At 39.7% G+C, this 19,271-nt stretch overlaps 1 protein-coding gene across 5 annotated transcripts in view; it reads left to right on the top strand.

Moving 5' to 3' along the window:
* CALCR (calcitonin receptor) overlaps positions 1 to 19,271 on the top strand; it is a 304,212-nt gene that overhangs the window by 187,145 nt on the left and 97,796 nt on the right. For all 5 annotated transcript variants that reach the window (XM_090047025.1, XM_090047027.1, XM_090047023.1 and 2 more), the window contains exons 3-4: positions 4,524 to 4,677; positions 10,464 to 10,574. In XM_090047025.1, the coding sequence (XP_089903151.1) occupies positions 4,524 to 4,677; positions 10,464 to 10,574 (265 nt within the window). The remainder of the gene's footprint in view (positions 1 to 4,523; positions 4,678 to 10,463; positions 10,575 to 19,271) is intronic.

Genomic DNA, 19,271 nt, shown 5'->3' on the forward strand with positions numbered 1-19,271 from the left:
GTTGTGCCGAGCTCAGATTGAAGGATGGAATGGAAGGAAGGATAGAAGTTCGGTGTCCCATGAAAGCGGAGCCTGTATACGACCATCCTAAAAAAAGGTTCACATTATATTTTAAGCTACCAAAATCAATAATAGTTGCCTCAAACAGAACATGAAAGGTTGCTAATTTGCTATATTTAATTTAGCAAAGTTGCATAACATATATTCTGATTCTAAATGTCACAAAGTCAGTAGTTTATACAGTGCTAGTATATTTTTAGAAGCATTGATGATGTAGTGGATACTTTTTTGGATGCTTGTTTATCAGATGCAGCACTGTCTGAAACACCTATATATTGTGTTTCCTTTATCTGGAATCTCTACTGTATGTAAGGGAAAATCTTACATTGATTAAGACAATGGACAACTTTACAATATTTAGAAATTCCTAACAGAACTGAGCAGTAAATCAAAATTGCTTTCATCTGGACAACATTACCAATTCTAGGCATAAAGAGGACATCAGAATTCCCAGCACTTGGTTCTTTCTACTTGTAATGATAATTCATCTTCTTATAACAGTTTTTTATTGCGTGGTGGCTTGGTGGTCGTATGTATGACGTCATTTACTTGGACTTTTAGGAGTGACATCATATGTACGGCTGCTAAACTGCTGCATGGGACATCATTTAAGCAGTTTTCTTCAGAAGAAATAATACTGATCACTTACAAGATTTGCCATATATTATTATTAAGTTGTGGATTATTTATTTCTCTTTAATAAAAAATATTATTTTTATGAACAAGACATTCTACTTTACTGCACTTATTACCTTTCATACTTCCATCTAAAATAGCTGATGGATGGGAACATTTCTTTATTCAGTACTGTAGCTGCTAATGAAATAATGGATTATTTAAATGTTAGTTTTCTTTAATGGCATAAATTACATTAGAAAATAATAGTTTAAGGTTATTTCCAAAAATGCCTAGCCACAGTGCTGCAACTGTAAATTACCACATTTCAGACCAAGGGCAGAGGCGATGCCTCTGCTTTCCTGTATTTGTGCTGGAGTGTATATTTGTGAAAGAGAAAACCTGACATTGTCATTTCCTCTACCTGCTCCAAGAGACTTTGAAATTTCTTGCTGTTTGGAGTAAAGATACAGAAATCTCTTTCTTTCCTATATGTCATTTCTAGACCACTAAATTAAGAACCATGATACAACAGGAATATAATAAATAATAAAGGATGAAATAAAATGAGGTAATTACAAAACTTATTCATATTTTGATTTGATTGATTAAGCCCCAACAGTTTAGGATCTGAACCTGAACCTACTGAAGTAAGTAGAAACACCTGCATTTTCAGTAGGTTTTGGCACAAATTCTAAAAGCTACAATGGAGGCTTCAGTGTAAGCTGCTATTCACAAAGAAAACATTAAAAGGCCAGAAATGTATGTTTCACATTTCATCTATCAACCCTTAACATTTGTTTTGCATTTTTTTGCTGGAATTTTTAATCTGATTTTAAGATTAAAAATACAGTTCATATTTGCATGCATAAATTGTACATATCCAATTTATGTGCCGATGTATTTATTGTACATGTACAAAACAGGTGTTTTATGATATAATACTAGTCACATACATGCACAAGCACCTGTATATAGCTCATCTGATATTTGATCACATATGGAAATATCTGTACATCAGGCTTTTAAATGTTTGCCAGTACTGAAAAAATAAAACTGATTGTCTGTGACTATTGTAGTAAAATGTTCTAATATGTATCCCAATACTCTTAATAGTTATAGTATGCCATAAAGCAGTTTCTGTGTCTAATAGGGTTCATATTTAGCGACAATCATCTCTCCCTTTTAATTTCACTGGATGAAATCTTGGCCTATTGAAATCCACTGGAATTTTTATATTGACTTTAATGAGCCAGGGATTTTATCCTCTAATGACTACAAAACACAGTCTTGTTTGATACTTATTTAATTTAAAAACTATGTGCTAACTACCAAAAATATTTAACAAACTAGGACTCAGTTCTTATCCATTCTCTGCCCCTCCAAATATATATACACATTCAGATGTTGTCCTGAAATCATACATCCAAAAAGATTTTGCCATTCACTTCTCTAAATTGAATGTGTCCTTTTATGTGTGGCAGTTGATATAATTGATTTTTAAGAAAAAAAAGTCTTAATTCTCAAAATGTTACAGATCACAAGAGACTATTACCTCCTACCCCATAAACTTGAATTACAATAATAAATTATTATGCCTTCATGTGCTAAACATACATTTAATTCATTTTTTCTGCTGAAATGTCTTATTTTTTATTTCAGGGTATGAATGATACCTTTCTGTCCTATGTGGGCTTTGGGAAATGTACTGCCTTTCTAAAAATTATGCTTAAAAGATTTTCTAGGTAAAGTTAGAAAAAAATGGAAAGATTTTTTAAACCACTTAATATGAACTTAAAATTCTAACATATACATATTTTTTTCCGTTAACTTTTCTAGTTCTCTCTAATGGCAGTTTAACACTGTTTATAATTTGGGACCATAAGTTTACCTATCTTGCCTGGCACTGCAAATCTTTGAGTTGATTTTGATCATGTTTGGCCAAACGGATTGGAAGATCAGATCATTCCCCTATCTATTAATCATCTATGTAAGGAAAAGGAAATTGTATAAGGTTTGCACAGAACCAGGGGCTCTGCATCCAGAACTTCCCAAACCTCAATGGTGGGCTCTGGAAAGCACGTAGTGGCCCTATGATCATTCTGGCGTTCCACACTGTTCTCACATCCTGCTGTCGCCATCCTTTCTTAATGAATATTTTATTAATTTGAAGTTAAATGGCTATATGGATAGATGGGCAGAATAAAATAAGCAGAGACTTGCTGTAGCAACTGAATATTTTAGAGTAGCCTCATGGAAGCACTGAAGTTAGCAGATTTACACCAATGTAAAACTGGTCATACTCTTCTAAGGTCATGGACTTATCACTTCCAACTGTGTCTTTGTGAGTACAGACAGAAGTGACAATTTGTACCCGATCTGGCCCCTGAAAGTGCTCTACAGCTGTGACCAAGCAAGTGCATGACTGCAAAGCACTTTAAAAAGGCCTCATCACAAGAAAACCTGAACCCTCATTCATTAGAGTTCAGGTGCAGATGTTACAAAATGGGGCGGTTTCAGTAACTTACGTCTGAGCAGACTCTCAGCCTTGAAGCTGTTTTCAGCATGGGAGGGAGGAAAGAGAGCAGAGGGAGTTCAGTCTGGGGGGTTTTCAGCCTGTGCTGGAGGATGGGGTGGATGAATTGCAGTCTTTGTTTGGGTGTTTTTGCAAAATTAGACTGATACAAAAAGTAATTTCAAATTGTGTTGATTTTTATTTATGCAATTCCAAGTGCTTGTTTAAATTATCAGATAATATTATAAAACTTAGCAGGCCCACACATTGAGTGTCCCATGAATGCCACCGATCTCACTTGAGGTACACTCTTGAGAGCCCTTAAATGAAAGTTCAGTCCATGTTTTGTTACTGAAAACAGAAATTTAGTAAAAAGGAGTCATTTTTATAAAACCAACATTATGGCTAGTCTTTTGAGAAGTCTAGGTTTAGGATAGTAAAGTCTGTGAAATGTAAGTACTTAAATAAAAGTTGTCTGATTTTCAAAGCCATCTACAAAGCCCTTGGTACCAGACCATGATGGCTTAAGGACAGAAGTACAAAAGCAGAAGGTCACACAAAGAAATCCTTGAAAGCATAGGGACCCATTCACCTTTGCCCCCAGAGAACATTTTCCTAGGCAAGAACAGAGTTAGAGAGGAACCAAGGGCAAACACCCTCCCCTTCACTCTAGTTCAAAGCGGGAGTGGTGCAACAGCAGAAGCCCTATCCTATAAGCCAAGCAGGAACAGCACTGCACTGCCTAGCCTTCGGCCAAGCCAGGTGTAAGGACATGGCAGAAGCAGCAGGGGTCTTTTGAGTGCCCCAGGGCAGGTAAGTGCAAGGCTACTCCTGCAGTGTCCCAACACTCAGCTTTTATAGCTGAGCAGCACAGGGCTTTTCCAGCTCCACTCCTACAGCTGGAGGGGGAGGTACAGATGCAACAAAACAGTGTTCACCCCCACCTTTTCCCCTTGAAGTTTTGCTAAGGGCATCAAAACTTATAGTTACACCTCTGGAGATGTAATTTCAGGCTGGGACATCCATATAAGGTATTTGTACACCAATAAAGCAAATACAGATTTTTAAGTTTTTATCAAGCTTTTAATAATCCCTTATGTTACCATGTTTCCAAAGAAAAGAACTTGGATAAAAATCCTGAGGTAATGGTGGAGGAAAACTACTGCATTTACAATTTGTTTTGCAAAAGTAAAAGACCATAATAATGCTAAACATGTGCAGATAAAAGGCCTTTGAAGTAAGGGTTATAGAGATTTCTGAACCTCACCTCATGCTTTTTATTTTAGCCTCCTTGTTTACTCATTTAAATTAACAGATTTTCCTTTCTGTACAGAGAATGGCTCCAAGTCTTACTTCTACTATAAATTATACTGATCCTACATTAGAGCCTGTAGTAACTGAAAACACAGCGATACGACAGAAGATAATAGATTCACAGTACAAATGCTATGAGAGGATGAACAGAGCTCCTCCCTATAGAAAGAAAGGTAAAAAAGAGAAAAGCATCTGATCCTACATTGACATGTTTTCTTTATCACTGTAAAGGAACATTTCCTTCTGTGTGCTGATGCATAGTCTTCCTGTCAGCCTTCTACTTAGTACTAACAGACTTTACATGAATTTAACACCCTTTTATGAGTCTCAGGAAGGAAAGGCCTTGGAGAACTTGCTGAAAGTGAATTATCCTCTCACCATTGGAGATTATTCCTCTCTCACACAAATGAGGCATATTGTTGACTCAGTGCCGTGAGACTTGAATTGCTGCTGTTCATGCTTAGGGAATGTCTATTTCTAGGACTGTCAGTTCAGTAATTTTCATACAGCTACTTCAGAGAGAAAATATAAATAAAAATGTCTCAAATATAGATGTCAATCTATTCGTTTCCCTCAACTAATTTATTTTCCTGTAATTAGTCCATTATATGACATGTTTCTGGGCTCTAAATTTCTAAATATTTTGCACCAACTATATCAGCACAAAGATTTATGGAAAAATCCAGATTGGGCCTCTTCAGGCATGTCCACTTTAGGTTTAAGCATGTGCCAGGCCCTAAGAAGTGTCAAAGAAATGGAGTTGAGCTCATAGGCTCTATAGGGAGTCAAAAGGTAGTTAGACATTTCTGAAGGGCAGTTGAGAGAGTCCAGATACTGACTAGAGAGCCCCACAAAGATAAGTAATAAGAATAGTTAAGCAAAGGGGTGTGTCTGAACTCCAATGCTTCTCTGGGACTTAGATGTCTGACATTTGCTCAGATTTGTATTGTTCCTTAAGCACCTATACTAAGACATTCTTACATTTAAACAGGCTCCCTGCTCCAAAGGTTGAGTCAGTCAGACCCAATTTGGAACTTAGCATTCCTATACAGTCAATGGAGGGAGTTTGCAAGTACCTGAATTCAGGTTTAGGTGTATAGGAACCTTATATAGAGACTAGGGACTCATAGATGCCTCCAAAAGATCATTCAGTAAGATCAGAGGCACCTTTAGGCAAACAACAGGAAATGCTAACAATACAGATGTACCAGAATTCCTGCCCCTCTCCAGAGTTTAGGGCTTGGATGCATGACCTTGTATAATTTATGCTCATTTTGAACTCCTGGAACATAATGCTTATGAAATTCCTTTTGTTGTCAGCATTGTTTATGTGGTTTGCATTGGTTAAAAAACAGAAATAACCCTAGCTGCACAGAGTTGAATAAACAGGCATATTGTAATTACAATATAACAGGATTATCACTTTCAGTTGCTCCTTTTCTGGTCCCATAAGCCTTGCAGTATTGGTGGCCTAGCTTCAGTAGAGGGGAATTTGTCTATTTGATAGCTCTTGGTGTGGGTTTGAATTCTCTCAAGATGAAAAGGGCCTAAGAACCCTAGCCTCCCACTACCTAGACAAATCTTCAAGCCTTTAGGCAAGTGGGAAAAAGACGGACATCAACACCAAGCTGAATGAAATTCTACCAGTGGGAATTAGGTGCATATTTTCCCCCCAACCAACAGAAGCCTCTCCTTGCAGGGACTTCAGCAGCATTCAAATTACCTACTAAGCAACAATGTGAATTGCTAGGGAACTTTGGAAGGAATTGAGTTTCATGCTGCACCTAGACATGCCACCTAAAACACTTTGGAGCATGCACAGAAGACATAGTTTAGATTTGGGTGGAACTGTGCAAAATCAAAAGAAGGGGTCCAGAGATTTTTCCTAACATGAATGAATAACAGTTCTAGTATAGCTTGCATAGAATAGAATCTCCCTCTAGACACTGACAACCCATAAAAGAGCTGGATTATCTTAACAGGACTTTAAATATCTTGGCTGCAGACAGGAAGGATCCCTTAGTACAGGAGTTGCAGATGAGAGCTGTAAGATGACATGCAGAGGAAAAGAGGACACCCCCTCCCCCTCTCCAAGCTGTATTTTAGGCAGCCTGGCAAGAGGGTGAAGCCTCAACGTGAAGAGGCGTGAAGATTCTGTATACTGCTGAAGTCCCTAGGGCAGCCTGGGAGTTTGCTATAATGTAGATAGGTGCCCAGGTCTTTCTAAGTTAGGTCTGTGACTCTCTAGTCCCCAAATTAACTTGTGTCTGGTGCAGCAGAGGCAACCTAAATTCCCCTTGCCCCCGGCTATGAATCACTGCACACAAAACCACTCTGAGTGACTTCTGGGAAAAAAGGTGTTTTTTGTCTTGTATTTCTGAAATGGTCTTTCCTCTGTGGCAGGTATTATTCTATTCAAATTGTAATTTCTCTATAGGACCTGGGGTTTACAGTGGACAATAAGCTGAATATTAGCCAACAGTGTGCCCTTGTTGCCAAGAAGGCTAAGGGCATACTAGCCTTGCCAGTACATTGAGGGAAGTGATTAGTCCCCTCTATGTAGCACTGATAAGGTCACATCTGGAGTACTGTGTCCAGTTTTGGACCCCCACTACAGAAAGGATTGGAGAGAGTTTGGCAGAGGGCAACAAAAATGGTTAGTGGGCTGGGACAGATGTCTTACGAAGAGAGGCTGAAGGAACTGGACTTATTTAGTCTGGAGAAGAGAAGACTGAGAGGGGATTTAATAGCAGCTTTCAACAGTCTGAAGGATAGTCCAAAGAGGATGAAGCTAGACTGTTCTCAGTGGTAGCAGATGACAGAACAAGGAGAAATGATCTCAAGTTGCAACAAGGAAAGTAAAGGTTAGGTACTAGGAAAAACTCTCTCGCTAGGAGGGTAGTAAAACACTGGAACAGGTTACCCAGAGAAGTTGTGGAATCTCCATCCATGGAGGTTTTTAAGACCTGGGTAGACAAAAACTTGGCTGGAATGATCTAATTGAAGATGGTCCTGCTTTGAGCAAGGGGTTGGACTAGAAGACCTCCTGAGGTCCCTCCCATCCAACCCCAATTTTCTGTGATTCCATTTTATCACTTGATAAATGCATACTTGATATATCTGGTGGGAAAAATATTGTCATGTTATTTTCCCTGAAAGCCTGTAGAGCATATCGAACAACAACAGTGTATTTCATGTCAAGACATAACATGCATTTTCAAAATTAAGCATAGAATCTTAAAAATTAAGCATAGAAGCATAGAAAGCCCAGATTTCAGTATCTTTCAGAAACATGCTTAAAATGCATTCTGATTCTTCTGTTTTTCCTCCTTTGATTTCACAAAATGATGCTTCAAATCTTTCAAACCCTGGGAGGAGAACAGGAGAATGCTTGAAGGAAAAAACATAACTAGGACTATGTGACCCTCTCTCTGACTGAAATAACATAATAGTTTGCTAATAATCTGAACAAGTAGCTTAGAACATCTGTCTTGACAATGGAAGAAAATACACATATACAAAAATTCTTACAGAATGAGGAAGATAGTGCTTATACCAAGAAATTTTATACAGTAAATCACAGCTGAAAATTAAACTTGTAATATTTAAAACTTCCATTTTTAGATAGCATGTCTATCTTAAAATAACAACTACTGGTGCAAGGTTTTCAATCTGTCATCTTGTAAAAATGTAAAAATCTTTGTACATCTGTTATACATGTCATGGTTTTTTAAAGAAAGATTTAGGTCATTGGAAGACCATTTCAGAAGCACAAAGGGACGTTTGGGGCTGAAACTGCTAACTTTCAGCATATATTAGGACTCTACCTATTGTTTGCAGTTTTTAAAAATCCCTCCTTGTGACAATCAGTAAGATTCATGCAAGGCACATTTAAAGTCAAGAAGTATTTTTTCACTCTCCATTCTGTGAGTGTTCTATTAGCACCATAGTGGTGAATAATTTTCTCCTGCATAAAACAGTTAGAACATTAAAAACCAGACATAGATTTTAATAGCACTTATTTATTAAGCTACAAGTGCAATCTTGTTGCAGGAAACAGGTAACAAGGCTGTGATGTCAATTGTGTGCAATCCTGTGTAAATCGACATGCATCCTGGGAAGAAAGAAAAAGAATCTTTGGGCACTTTTACATGTGCTCCAGGGATCGGGGTGACGCTTTAATTAAAGTGGCTCTGAATTAAAGCATTGCAGCATCTAGTGTGTCAGTGTCCCCACGCTTCAAAATGACTGTGGGGGTACTTGAATGAAAGCTCATTCAATGAGTTTTCATTCAAGTGCCCCCATTGCCATTTTGAAGCCCAGAGATGCTGAGATGCAGGAGGCTGCTGGAGCATGGTAATTACCATGCTCCAGCAGACTCTATTAATCAATTACAGCATGTCAGACCAGCCTCTGCACTTGTGTACAAGCACCCTTTCTTCCTCCTCATGCTCCTTTGCAGTGACTGAGTACAATTCTATTAGGGAGCATAGGCAGATACCTTCTAATGCCACTCAAATGGGTCTTGGGAAGGAAAGAATACTTCTATTTCAAGTTTGCTTCTTGAAGAATGTAGCCTGCTTCTTGCAGTTCAGCATCTCCCAGTAGTGTTTATCTGGCGTGCAGGTCAATATACAATGCATTAGTTAAAAAACTAACAGAGCAGCCATCTGAATTCCCCAAATCATCCAGGAGAAAGCCTGACTGAGGACCTGGTCCTGCACACCAGTTGGTCCATAGGCTTCACAATGTTGCATCTGTGATTGTGCCTGCAGTGCAGCCCCGTTGTGACTTCTGAATAAATGGGTTGTTGGCCTTTAGTTTTTTAATACCGAAACAAAAATGTAGAAACCTGCATATCAGAAATGGCCTTTAGTTGCAGGTGCCTCATTTTTAAATTTCTAACTTCACCCATCTGAGGCCTGATTTTGAGGACTGCTGAGCAACTGAAGGTAAATGGACTGCATGCGTGACTGAAGATTATTCATGTGACTGGTTGTGGTTTTGCAAATTGGGTAATCATGTGCTTCAGAGCCTTGTTGAATAGCAATAGATACCTGGGTTTCCAAAACTGAACCCTATAGTTAGGGCCTGGTTTATATTGCAGGCCCAGCTCACTAATATTGTGGCCAAAGCATGATGGATACCACCATTTTCACACCCAGATCAGAGGGCTGTTTGCTTTGATAGCTGCTGCAAGCTGAGAAAAGCATTTAACAGCCAACAGCAAAAGCCTAAGCAGTCCAGGGGAGGTGGGGGGGAAGGGGTCACAGAAGGGACAAGAGGAGAAGAGAGTTTGGGGATAGGTAGGGGAGGAGCTGTTTGCTCCTGCAGTTGAGAAAGCTGAGACATGGAGGGTGGGGGGCGCTAGGGCCTGACTTGGCAGGTGGCCCTGGCATTAACTAGGGGAGAGGCTGTTTACTTCTCCACGTGTGTGTTCTCTTCCCCCATCCTCAACCCCCAGCACCCCAGTTTTCCAAGTGTTCTCCTCTCCCTGGCCCTTTCACACACACACCCCCCTTCTTCCCTCCCCTGGGCTGCTAGGCTTTTGCTACTGGATAGAGAATGCTTTTCTCAGCCTGCAGCAGCCGTCTTGTTGCAACAAAATGCCACAATATGGCCACTTCCTGGGGAGCTCCCCAGCAAGTGACCATATCGTGGCATTTCATTGTAAATCACATTTATCATGAAAATCACTTGTTTTTGTGATTTTCATGAAAAGTGCAAAATCATGATTTAAACTAGGCCCTATATAAGGCACAATGCCGAGTATAAAGAAAGACAGCAATGCCAGGTATAAATGAATACAAGTCACAGTGTACTGATAATTGTTTTTTTACTGTAAGAACAAATCTAGAAACTCTGCAACAAATGGACAGCATTATAAACTGGGAGAGTAGACTAGAAAGGGTTATGCTGTTTAAAAAAATTAAATTTTTAATTCTTCTTAAATTTATAGGTTTGTTCTGTAATCGAACCTGGGATGGATGGTTGTGTTGGGATGATACACCTGCTGGAAGAGTCACAGCTCAGAATTGCCCAGATTATTTTCCAGACTTTGATCCAACTGGTAGAGTATTTTCTTTTATCTTTAGTGTGATAGACTTTAGAATATTCTTGCTTTTGAAAAGGCATGTGCTTCTTACGGTATTTTTACAGCATTGTGAAATCTCAGAGACTTTCAGCAGTGAAATATCCAGCTGTATAGTGATTGCAGGGTTTTTTCTTACTTTAAAGTAGTAGCATGTGTTCATTTGATTTAGCCCATGGATCTCTGAAATAAATTTTATGAAAGCCTCTTGATTCATTTTAATATCTGCCTACCCCTATTCTAGATTGTGAATTGTGAATTTATGAATGGAACAGCATTTATGAACTGTAGCTCTCTTCCCTTCGTAAAATACTGCTAGTATAGCTCAGGTTCTCTGCTGTTTTCAATTGGAAAAGACAATTTTACAAAGCTATTGAAAGAAGAGGAGCAGAAATAACATTTTATTAAGCTACAGAATCTCAGAGCTATTGTTTTTTCACTGAATTATTTACAATGATATTTGTGAGATTGTATTTGTAAGTTAATATGAAATTCATATATATTCTGGGGCTTTATAAAGGTTTGGAATGTTTGTAAGTGGGGGAAATACTTTATCTGATCAATGAATGCGTGATTATGACTTTAGATAAAGGTTGACTCTCTTTGCAACATCATTTGAAGAAGGACTCAATTATGTTTTCAAGTCTATACCTGTCTAACACAGAAAATTCTTTTCTACCTCATACTACTATGGAATATTGGATAGTCTTTAATCAAATTATACCAATCATAAATAAAAACTATGAAAGTTAACATTTTATTGGTTATAACATTCAAAACATTAATAGTTATGTACAATGAGGCTTTAGCAATATGCTTTCTACTAGATATGGTCCGATTATGAATAAGTTGACTAATGCATAGGAACAAGTTAATACTTTAGATGCCTCATACTATTGCCAAGAGCCATTATTCAGTGAATCTGTTGCACATTTTGCAATATAGGAATTTCCATACTGAGTCAAACCCAAGGTCAGTTTAGATTTCAATCTCTGAAAGCAGCTTTTACCAGATGAGCTGGAAGAGGGGGATAATCCAGTTGTTGGATAGGTGTTACAATTGCCCTCACATACATTTGATCTCATCCCAGTCTCTCATATTTATAGATTAAATTAAGTCCTGAGGCCTATTTAATATCCCTTTCAAAATTATTGTTGTCATTAATTAAAACCACTCTCAATATCCATATAACTATTCAGTCCCTTTTGGAATGCTGTTGGCCTCAATGATTTCCTGTGAAGACAAGTTTCACAGTTTAATTAGATATTGTAATTAATTGTAATCATTGCAATTGTAATGCATGTAAACATTGTAATAATCACAATGCATGATTTGGAAGATGTAGTCGAGTGCACACTTAGCAAATTTGCTAATGACACCAAGTTGGGTGGAGATACAGACACTTTGGAAGGCAGGGCTGGGATCTAGACTGACCCGGATAAAATGGAGATATGGTCCAAAAATTAAACAGATGAAATCCTGAACCTGACAGGTTATTGAATTAACGTGGTTAATGTTCAGTAGTTTCTTAGCCAACAGCACACAAAGGAGTGATATGGTTAGCATTAGGGCTGTGCAAAATCTTGTTGAGTGTTTCATTTCAAGGCTGTTTCGATGCGTTTTGAGCTCAAAACAGCAACACTGAAAAAGTTTTGAAATGATATGAGGGCACTCAAAATGTTTTGAAACATTTCGAGTTTCAAAGCAGCCCAGGGGCGGGTGGCAGGGGAGAGCCAGGGCTGCGCTCAGAGCAGCTTCTCCAGCCCCATGGAGCTCATCCTAGCAGCAGGAAGTGGAGTACAGCCCTGGCTCTCCCCCATCTCCTGCCACCATGCTGAGCTCTATGGGGCTCCCGCTGCCACGCTGAGCTCCAGGGAGAGCCAGGGCTGCACTCCAACCGGCTCCGCCAGCCCCACAGAGCTGAACCTGCCCTCCCAGCACTACCAGACTCCTCCTGGGGATGTGGACCCCCAGATCTGTGTGGGGGATGACAGAAGGCTGTTGCTGCTGCCTGGGGCCAGTGTAGCAGCAGTCTTTCTGGTGTTGGACATGGGCTGTGCTCAGCGCCAGTCTCAGCTAGCAACAGCAGCCTCCTGCTGTCTGGCATGCAGATCCAGGGGCCTGCACCCCTGAGAGGAGAGTCTGGTACACCCCCGCAGCCTTCTTGGGGTTGTGGGCCTCGGACCTGCATGCCAGATAACAGGAGGCTACCACTGCTGCCTGGGGCCAGAGGCAGCAACAATCTTCCCAGTATGGGGCATGGGCTGTTCCCACTGTCAGTCCCAGGCAGCTTCCTGTCACCTGGCACACAGATCCAGGGGCCCGCACCCCCAGGAGGAGTCTGGCATAGCCCCATAGCCCTCCCGGGGGCATGGGCCCCTGGATCTGCACATCAAATGGCAGCAGGCTGTTGTTACCGGCGAGTGTCATGAGTTTTGCTTTGAACAGTTTGAGGTGTAGTTCCCCAGGAACCTCTGCACCGATCTCCTTGAAACATGGCAGGCTACCATCCCTGCAATTTGCATCTGAATCAGGAATGAAATGACAAAATTTTATGCATGTTTATGATTCCCTATTGTAGACTATGGGTGAAATGGTGAAATGAATCAAAACAGCAAAACAGTTTTGACAAAACAGAACAGAGCTTCAAAATTAAATGAAATGCTGTCCCTTCAAAACAGCAAAATGGACATAAAAACAAAATGGTGCTGGTTCACACAGCCCTAGTTAGCATCACATCTGATCACTTTTGACTCTATAGTCCAAATGAATAATACCCATTTACAGCTCAGGAACTCGTGCATCTGGAGCCGTAGTGAAACATGGCCGCTGTGGCATTGCACCCCACTCCAGGGGTCAGGCATCTAAATATTAGACATTGCATCCCTACTTTTAGATGCACAAGTCCTGTTGTGGACCTAGCCCTACATGACCAACAGCTTCAACTTCCATTAATTTTCCTATTACCCATCGCAGAGTTATCACATTTCCTAAAAGAAATGCTGTCATTTGGTGCAAGAATTATTTTCAGTGATTCTTTCTAGTGCCATAACTTAGAATTTCTTTGGTTGTTCTTCTACCTATTTCACACACCATTTACTATACGTCTGCTGCTTCCACCACTTCTATGGTTTTCGTGGTAAGTTAGTAGAAAACAGCCCTATTTTATATATAATTTTATGTGCTCTCGCAATTATATCAACAACAGATCTTACATAATTTAGAAATCCCTAAAGTCTCCTGACATCATCAACATTCTCATCACACATTCTCTTCAGATATTATAGACAAACACTTTCCCCAGTTCTCACACCACCTTTTACCAGACTTGAAATGAAGCTTTTCCCATCCAGCTTCTGGTTTCCAAAGACATGTTCTGAACAAATGGCTCCATTACAAAATGCTACTATATGCATTACAAAACTACTATATGTGCTTTACTGCGGAGTAGAGTAATCAGCTCCACAGTAAAGTGTCACTGTCTACACGTGCACCAGTATTAGGGCACAGTAAATTAATTAACTCCTATGTAAAATTACACTGTCAGGGATAGTACTACTATCTTACAGCAGAGTCATTAATGTGGTGCAGTGCATGTGTAGACAGTGGGCTGGCTGAGGCACAAGGGTACTAAAGTGCAGGGGCTACCTGATGCCTAGCCCCACATTATTTCACCCTTGCCCCTCAGCCAGCCCCAACTCTGCCCAATGCTGCCATCCGGAGACTGGGGCTGGCCCCCTGTACCTCCTGCCAGCCTGGGGCTGCTCTACCGTGGCTCAAATTAATTACTGTGGTCCTGAACACATGTGCAGATGCTGTGCCCAAAAGCAGTTTCTTTGGCATGAACAGTCCCGGAGTTTATTGTGTCATGCTAATTGCATGAGGAGAAACACTCAACAAATTGAAACTAGATCACTGAGATTTTTATGGAGTATCCTAAAAGCTCTCTCTTGTGCAGAATGTTTCAAGATTTATTGTTTAATAAAAGTTAATCAATTTGGTATGGAATGAATGCATGGCTGTGTCCTCATTTATATTTTCATTTTCCATTATATTTCCTCTTATACAATATAATATTAAAAAAACAAAAGTGCCACAGCACAAGGACATAAGAAGGCAGATTCTGTCTATGTGTGACCATCCCAGGCTTGTTCTAACCAAAGCCGCCATTTGTTTATGCTATTTTGGTGGGTTTCGTCTTTGATTTCATTTAATAAATCGGGATGTTTTAACTATCAAGATTGGGTCCTGAAATAAAATTCTAGAAAGTTAAATTCTGAACCACATATAGGTTAGTGGTTCTCAGTTTCTTTCAGACTCAAGATGCCCTTCATTAGACTCAAGGCACCCCTTGGAAAAAGGAAAGATTGTACCTTTCACTTATTTTTGCCTAAAGGAAATAATATATACCTTCTTCTGCTGCAAAGAACTCAGGCCACAACAAATCAGAGTATTTTAACACTGTACATTCCTAGTTAAAAATCTCTGAGTTTGTCTTATAGCATCTGATGAAGTAGATTGTTGCCTATGAAAGTTTATTCTTCTCCAAACCAGTTAGTCTCTAAGAGTGCATACAAGCCTGACATTTCAACCAGTGGAATTGCAGTTTCCACCAGACTGGATGAGGTTGAAGTGCCAATAGATTGCAACCCAGTGTTGCAGTCAGCATCTTTTACTCATGCTCCTCAGAATGATCACAGGTTATTTCCAGTGATCTGGCAAAACTACTCTGGGTCTCACCCTTTTCTTCTCTCATTCTTCCAAGGGTAATCCCTCAGCCATAACCCAGTGAAGAGACTTTCCCTTCCCTCCACCCTTCTGTCCATATTCACATCAGTGTCCACAGACTGTCTTACCCAGAACAGGTTAGGATCCTAAGTCCATGGATCTGGGCTTCTTTTAGTAGTTCCTTGCTGTCAGCAGGCCAGAAGTCTCTAACTGCCATGTCTTGCTGCTCTATCCTGCTGCACCATATGCCTTTGGCCTTCCCAGCCTCCTGTTTGGCATTGCTTCAGTGATCACTCAGCCTGGTCCTGTGCCTCTACACAGTCATGCACCTCTCCTAGCAGAGATTATGCTTCTCCCTTCTCCAGGGAGAACCAGAGTCTGTCTCCTCATCCTTATATGGTCTGGGACCCAATGCAGCCCAATCACTGTCAGCTCCTTCCCTCATGTACTCTAAGGGTCGTAGAGTTCTCTGCCCCCGCACAGAGAACTTCCAGGTTCACTTCCGGTCATCTAACATGGCTGCCTGGAGTAGCCAGGAGTCTTTCCACATTGGGAGTGGTTTCCCATCACTCCTGGGACCCTTTCCCCACACCTCTGGACAGAACCATCTGCCTGCTACTCCTGGGTGAGTCTTCTAGCCAAGCTGAATCCTGGGACTGAAGGGTCTTGTGCATAACTCCTGCCATGCTCAAATCTGTAATGGGAACCAAGACTCAGCTCCCTGTTACACGGGGTTTATCTTGTGAATCATGTGTAGGGATTTGCTCATCTAACAATGCTAATATTGCACAGCACCCTTTAAAAGGATCTCACAGTACCTCAGGTTGCCACAGCACCCTGATTGGGAATCACTGGTACAGCATATAGATGGACTTAACATTCGTACTGGTATCATAGGACACCAATGCAATGTAACTGTTTGGTCTGCATAATTCTGCAGTGATAAAGTTGTAGATCTGAAATGTTAGTGCTGCTTCATTTGAAAATCAAAGTTCAGGTGATTTATCTTACTTGTATGGCTACAAGATCATGCAGATGTAACAGGTCATTACTGCTGATATATGCTCCCACAAAGCAGCTTTCCCCTCCCTTTTTCAAGTGGTTAAAGGGTATGTTTGTAGATACCCAGAGCTGAGACTTAGGTTGTAGGGAGCTGCATCTTCATACATCATATCTCAATCTAGCCTCATATCTATTATTTTCATATGACCATAGCCTAGATGTAGAAGTGTGTGCTTAATTCACACATATTTGGAGGTGATATCATTTAGTTCATTGTTATATTGGGGGGAGGGAAAAAAAAAATCTCTTTGGCTTAATTCTCTGTTCACGTGCCTTCTCCTCCACCATGCCTTCTATGCATTTCTATTTCTTTATTCATCCAGCTTAACAGTTACATTTCTTGTATTATTTATGGTTCCTACTAAAGTGTGTAATAGGATTCTAGTGTATATGTATTCTGGTTCTGCTGTCTTATGCACTTTTCTGATATCACTTTTTATTATTATAACATTGAAGTTGAAGTTTGTTTTTATGAGCTACAGTGTATTATGGGCATATCTGTTTACAAACCTGTTCGCTGAAATATTTTCACCACAAATATTTTACTGGCACATGTAAATAAATCAGATATTCCAAAGGAATATGAGTTATTCCTCTACCTACCTGTGAGAGTACAGTCAGAGAGCACATTACAAGTATATCCAAAGAATGACAAACTGTATAATGACTGATACTTCTTGAGTATGTAGCATAGAAACAATTTTGTAATGATAAATATGCAATAGCTGAATAATAAAAACAAGAGAAAAAACACCTGTTTGAGACATCCACTGTTGAGAAAACTGATCCAGCAGTAAAAGCACTGAGCAGTGACTAAAGCCATTATGTTTGTTTTGGCATGAAACACAAAGAAATATTTTTTACATACAAATCACTATAGCATTATTCAGAGAAATGTTTGCAAACCTTAAAAGCTTCATTGATTTTAGCATGAGCAACTTTTCATACAGAACTATGCATCAGAAATTGATACTTCGTTATTCCTTGTTAACCTTTCCCAATAATTTAATCTTCCAATCAGGAAATAGGACCACCACCATTTGACCAATCCTACAGTATAGATACATAATAGCCCAAGTGAACATTTCACAATCATAACATGGTCTCACAGTATCACTAAAGGTTACCATGTTAATTTTGCCATGCTAATAGTCAGAAAAATCTTGTCTCTTCTTCACACATTACCGTTTTATTTACAAAGCTAACGCATTCCAAAAACAGACCACGTGTTCTGACTTCATAGACCAATGGCTGCTGCAGATTCACTCTAGCTACAAGAACCTCCAACAGAACAACGCCATGCAAAGCTTGGATTAAGTGGTCACAGCTTCATTTAAATACAGAATAGTAGGTCTAAAACAAAGGTTTAACTGCTAGAGTCAATAAAATGTTATTTAGGAAGGGACACAATGTGTGAGGATGAGGTACACTATGCACTACAGAAGTGGTCACTGAAGCAAGCAGTTCATATAAAACTACATCTTCAGGTGCTCATTCACCCTGACAGGAGAGGACAAGCCTACTGCATCATGTTTGTCACAGGCAGATGACTCTCAAGCAGGTAGCCTGTCTCTGTTCAGAACTCTCTCAGAGCAGAGAATACAGCAAAAATAATTGTCCCTTTACTGATGACTTACATTCAATGCCAGTCAATCACAATTACTAAGAAGCTTACTGGAGGGGGAAACAGAGAGAGACACATTGGCTTGCAGGGCATTCCACAATGCACAGCCTGCTACTAACTGAGGAAGAGAAATAAGAGGGCAGTGGAGAGACAGAATGAAAGTCCCGCAAATCAGGACAAGCTACATTTAGCTGAAAGAATAGCAGGCAGAAGATTCCTCTCATGAGCCCCAGCAACTACTTAAGTTTAAGCAGAACACATATCAGGCAACAGGTTAAAGTCATGGATGTAATCAACGTTATGATCCCTAGCTGTTCACAAAGCTATATGCATTGTGCAGTACTATAGGACAGGAAGCAAAATCTTTGTACATTGTGTCTATTGTATATAAACCACTGATCTTTATTTATGACTGAAAACTGTCCAGTTTAGATCATATCTGGCAATGACTACAATGGGAAGGATGCTACAATGCAGTCAGAGATTATCTCTATGTTAAATTGATGGAGGGTTGAGATAAAGTGTACTTTTCATCTCCGTGTTGTACACGTATTGATTTTAAGCACTGGGTCCCCAAATCTGATGATCTGAAACTCAATTATTTCAAAAGAGTGTTCTTTGGAAATAGCACATTTAAAGCTCTCCAAAACTGTTGCTGTATAAAGCAGGTTTCTGGGCAAAGAGAAAAAAATACACACGATATAAATCTTGACCTTGTCAGTATATTCGCCTGTTTTTTTCCTAAGCATTTGGATGGGGCATAGGTCTCCAAAATTAAAATAAAGCACAGGTCATTAGAATTTAAGAAAATAAACATGGACAACATGAATTTGTAAGGGAAAAGGATGATTAGTTCTGTAGGAATATCTTGCCTGGAAATGATTATGTCTATTAGTTTACTATAAATCACCCAGATAGAAATAAGTTTTAAAAAGTTATTTTAATTGTTTACCTATTCTAATTTTGGAATACCAATATTTTTGTAAAATAAAACACTTATTAACCATTGCCCAAGAAACACCAGCTACTCATATGTATGGGCCAAAACATGTGGTCTTCACTCAGGCAAACTATCCATTAAGTTCCAGGCAAGCAAGAATCAAGTAAGGGCTGTAGGATTTGGCCATGATGTTGATAGATAATTAAAGGCAGCTGCCTGTCCAGTACACTTTTACAAAAGGAGGCTAGAGAACAAATACTTATCACCGTATCAAATGAAACTGAATAGCAGGACCCTTTTCTGTTGCATCTGCCCATTGTAT

This window comes from Crocodylus siamensis, chromosome 5 (genome assembly GCF_052110815.1).
Source record: "Crocodylus siamensis isolate JL-2025a chromosome 5, ASM5211081v1, whole genome shotgun sequence".
Lineage (NCBI taxonomy): Eukaryota > Metazoa > Chordata > Crocodylia > Crocodylidae > Crocodylus > Crocodylus siamensis.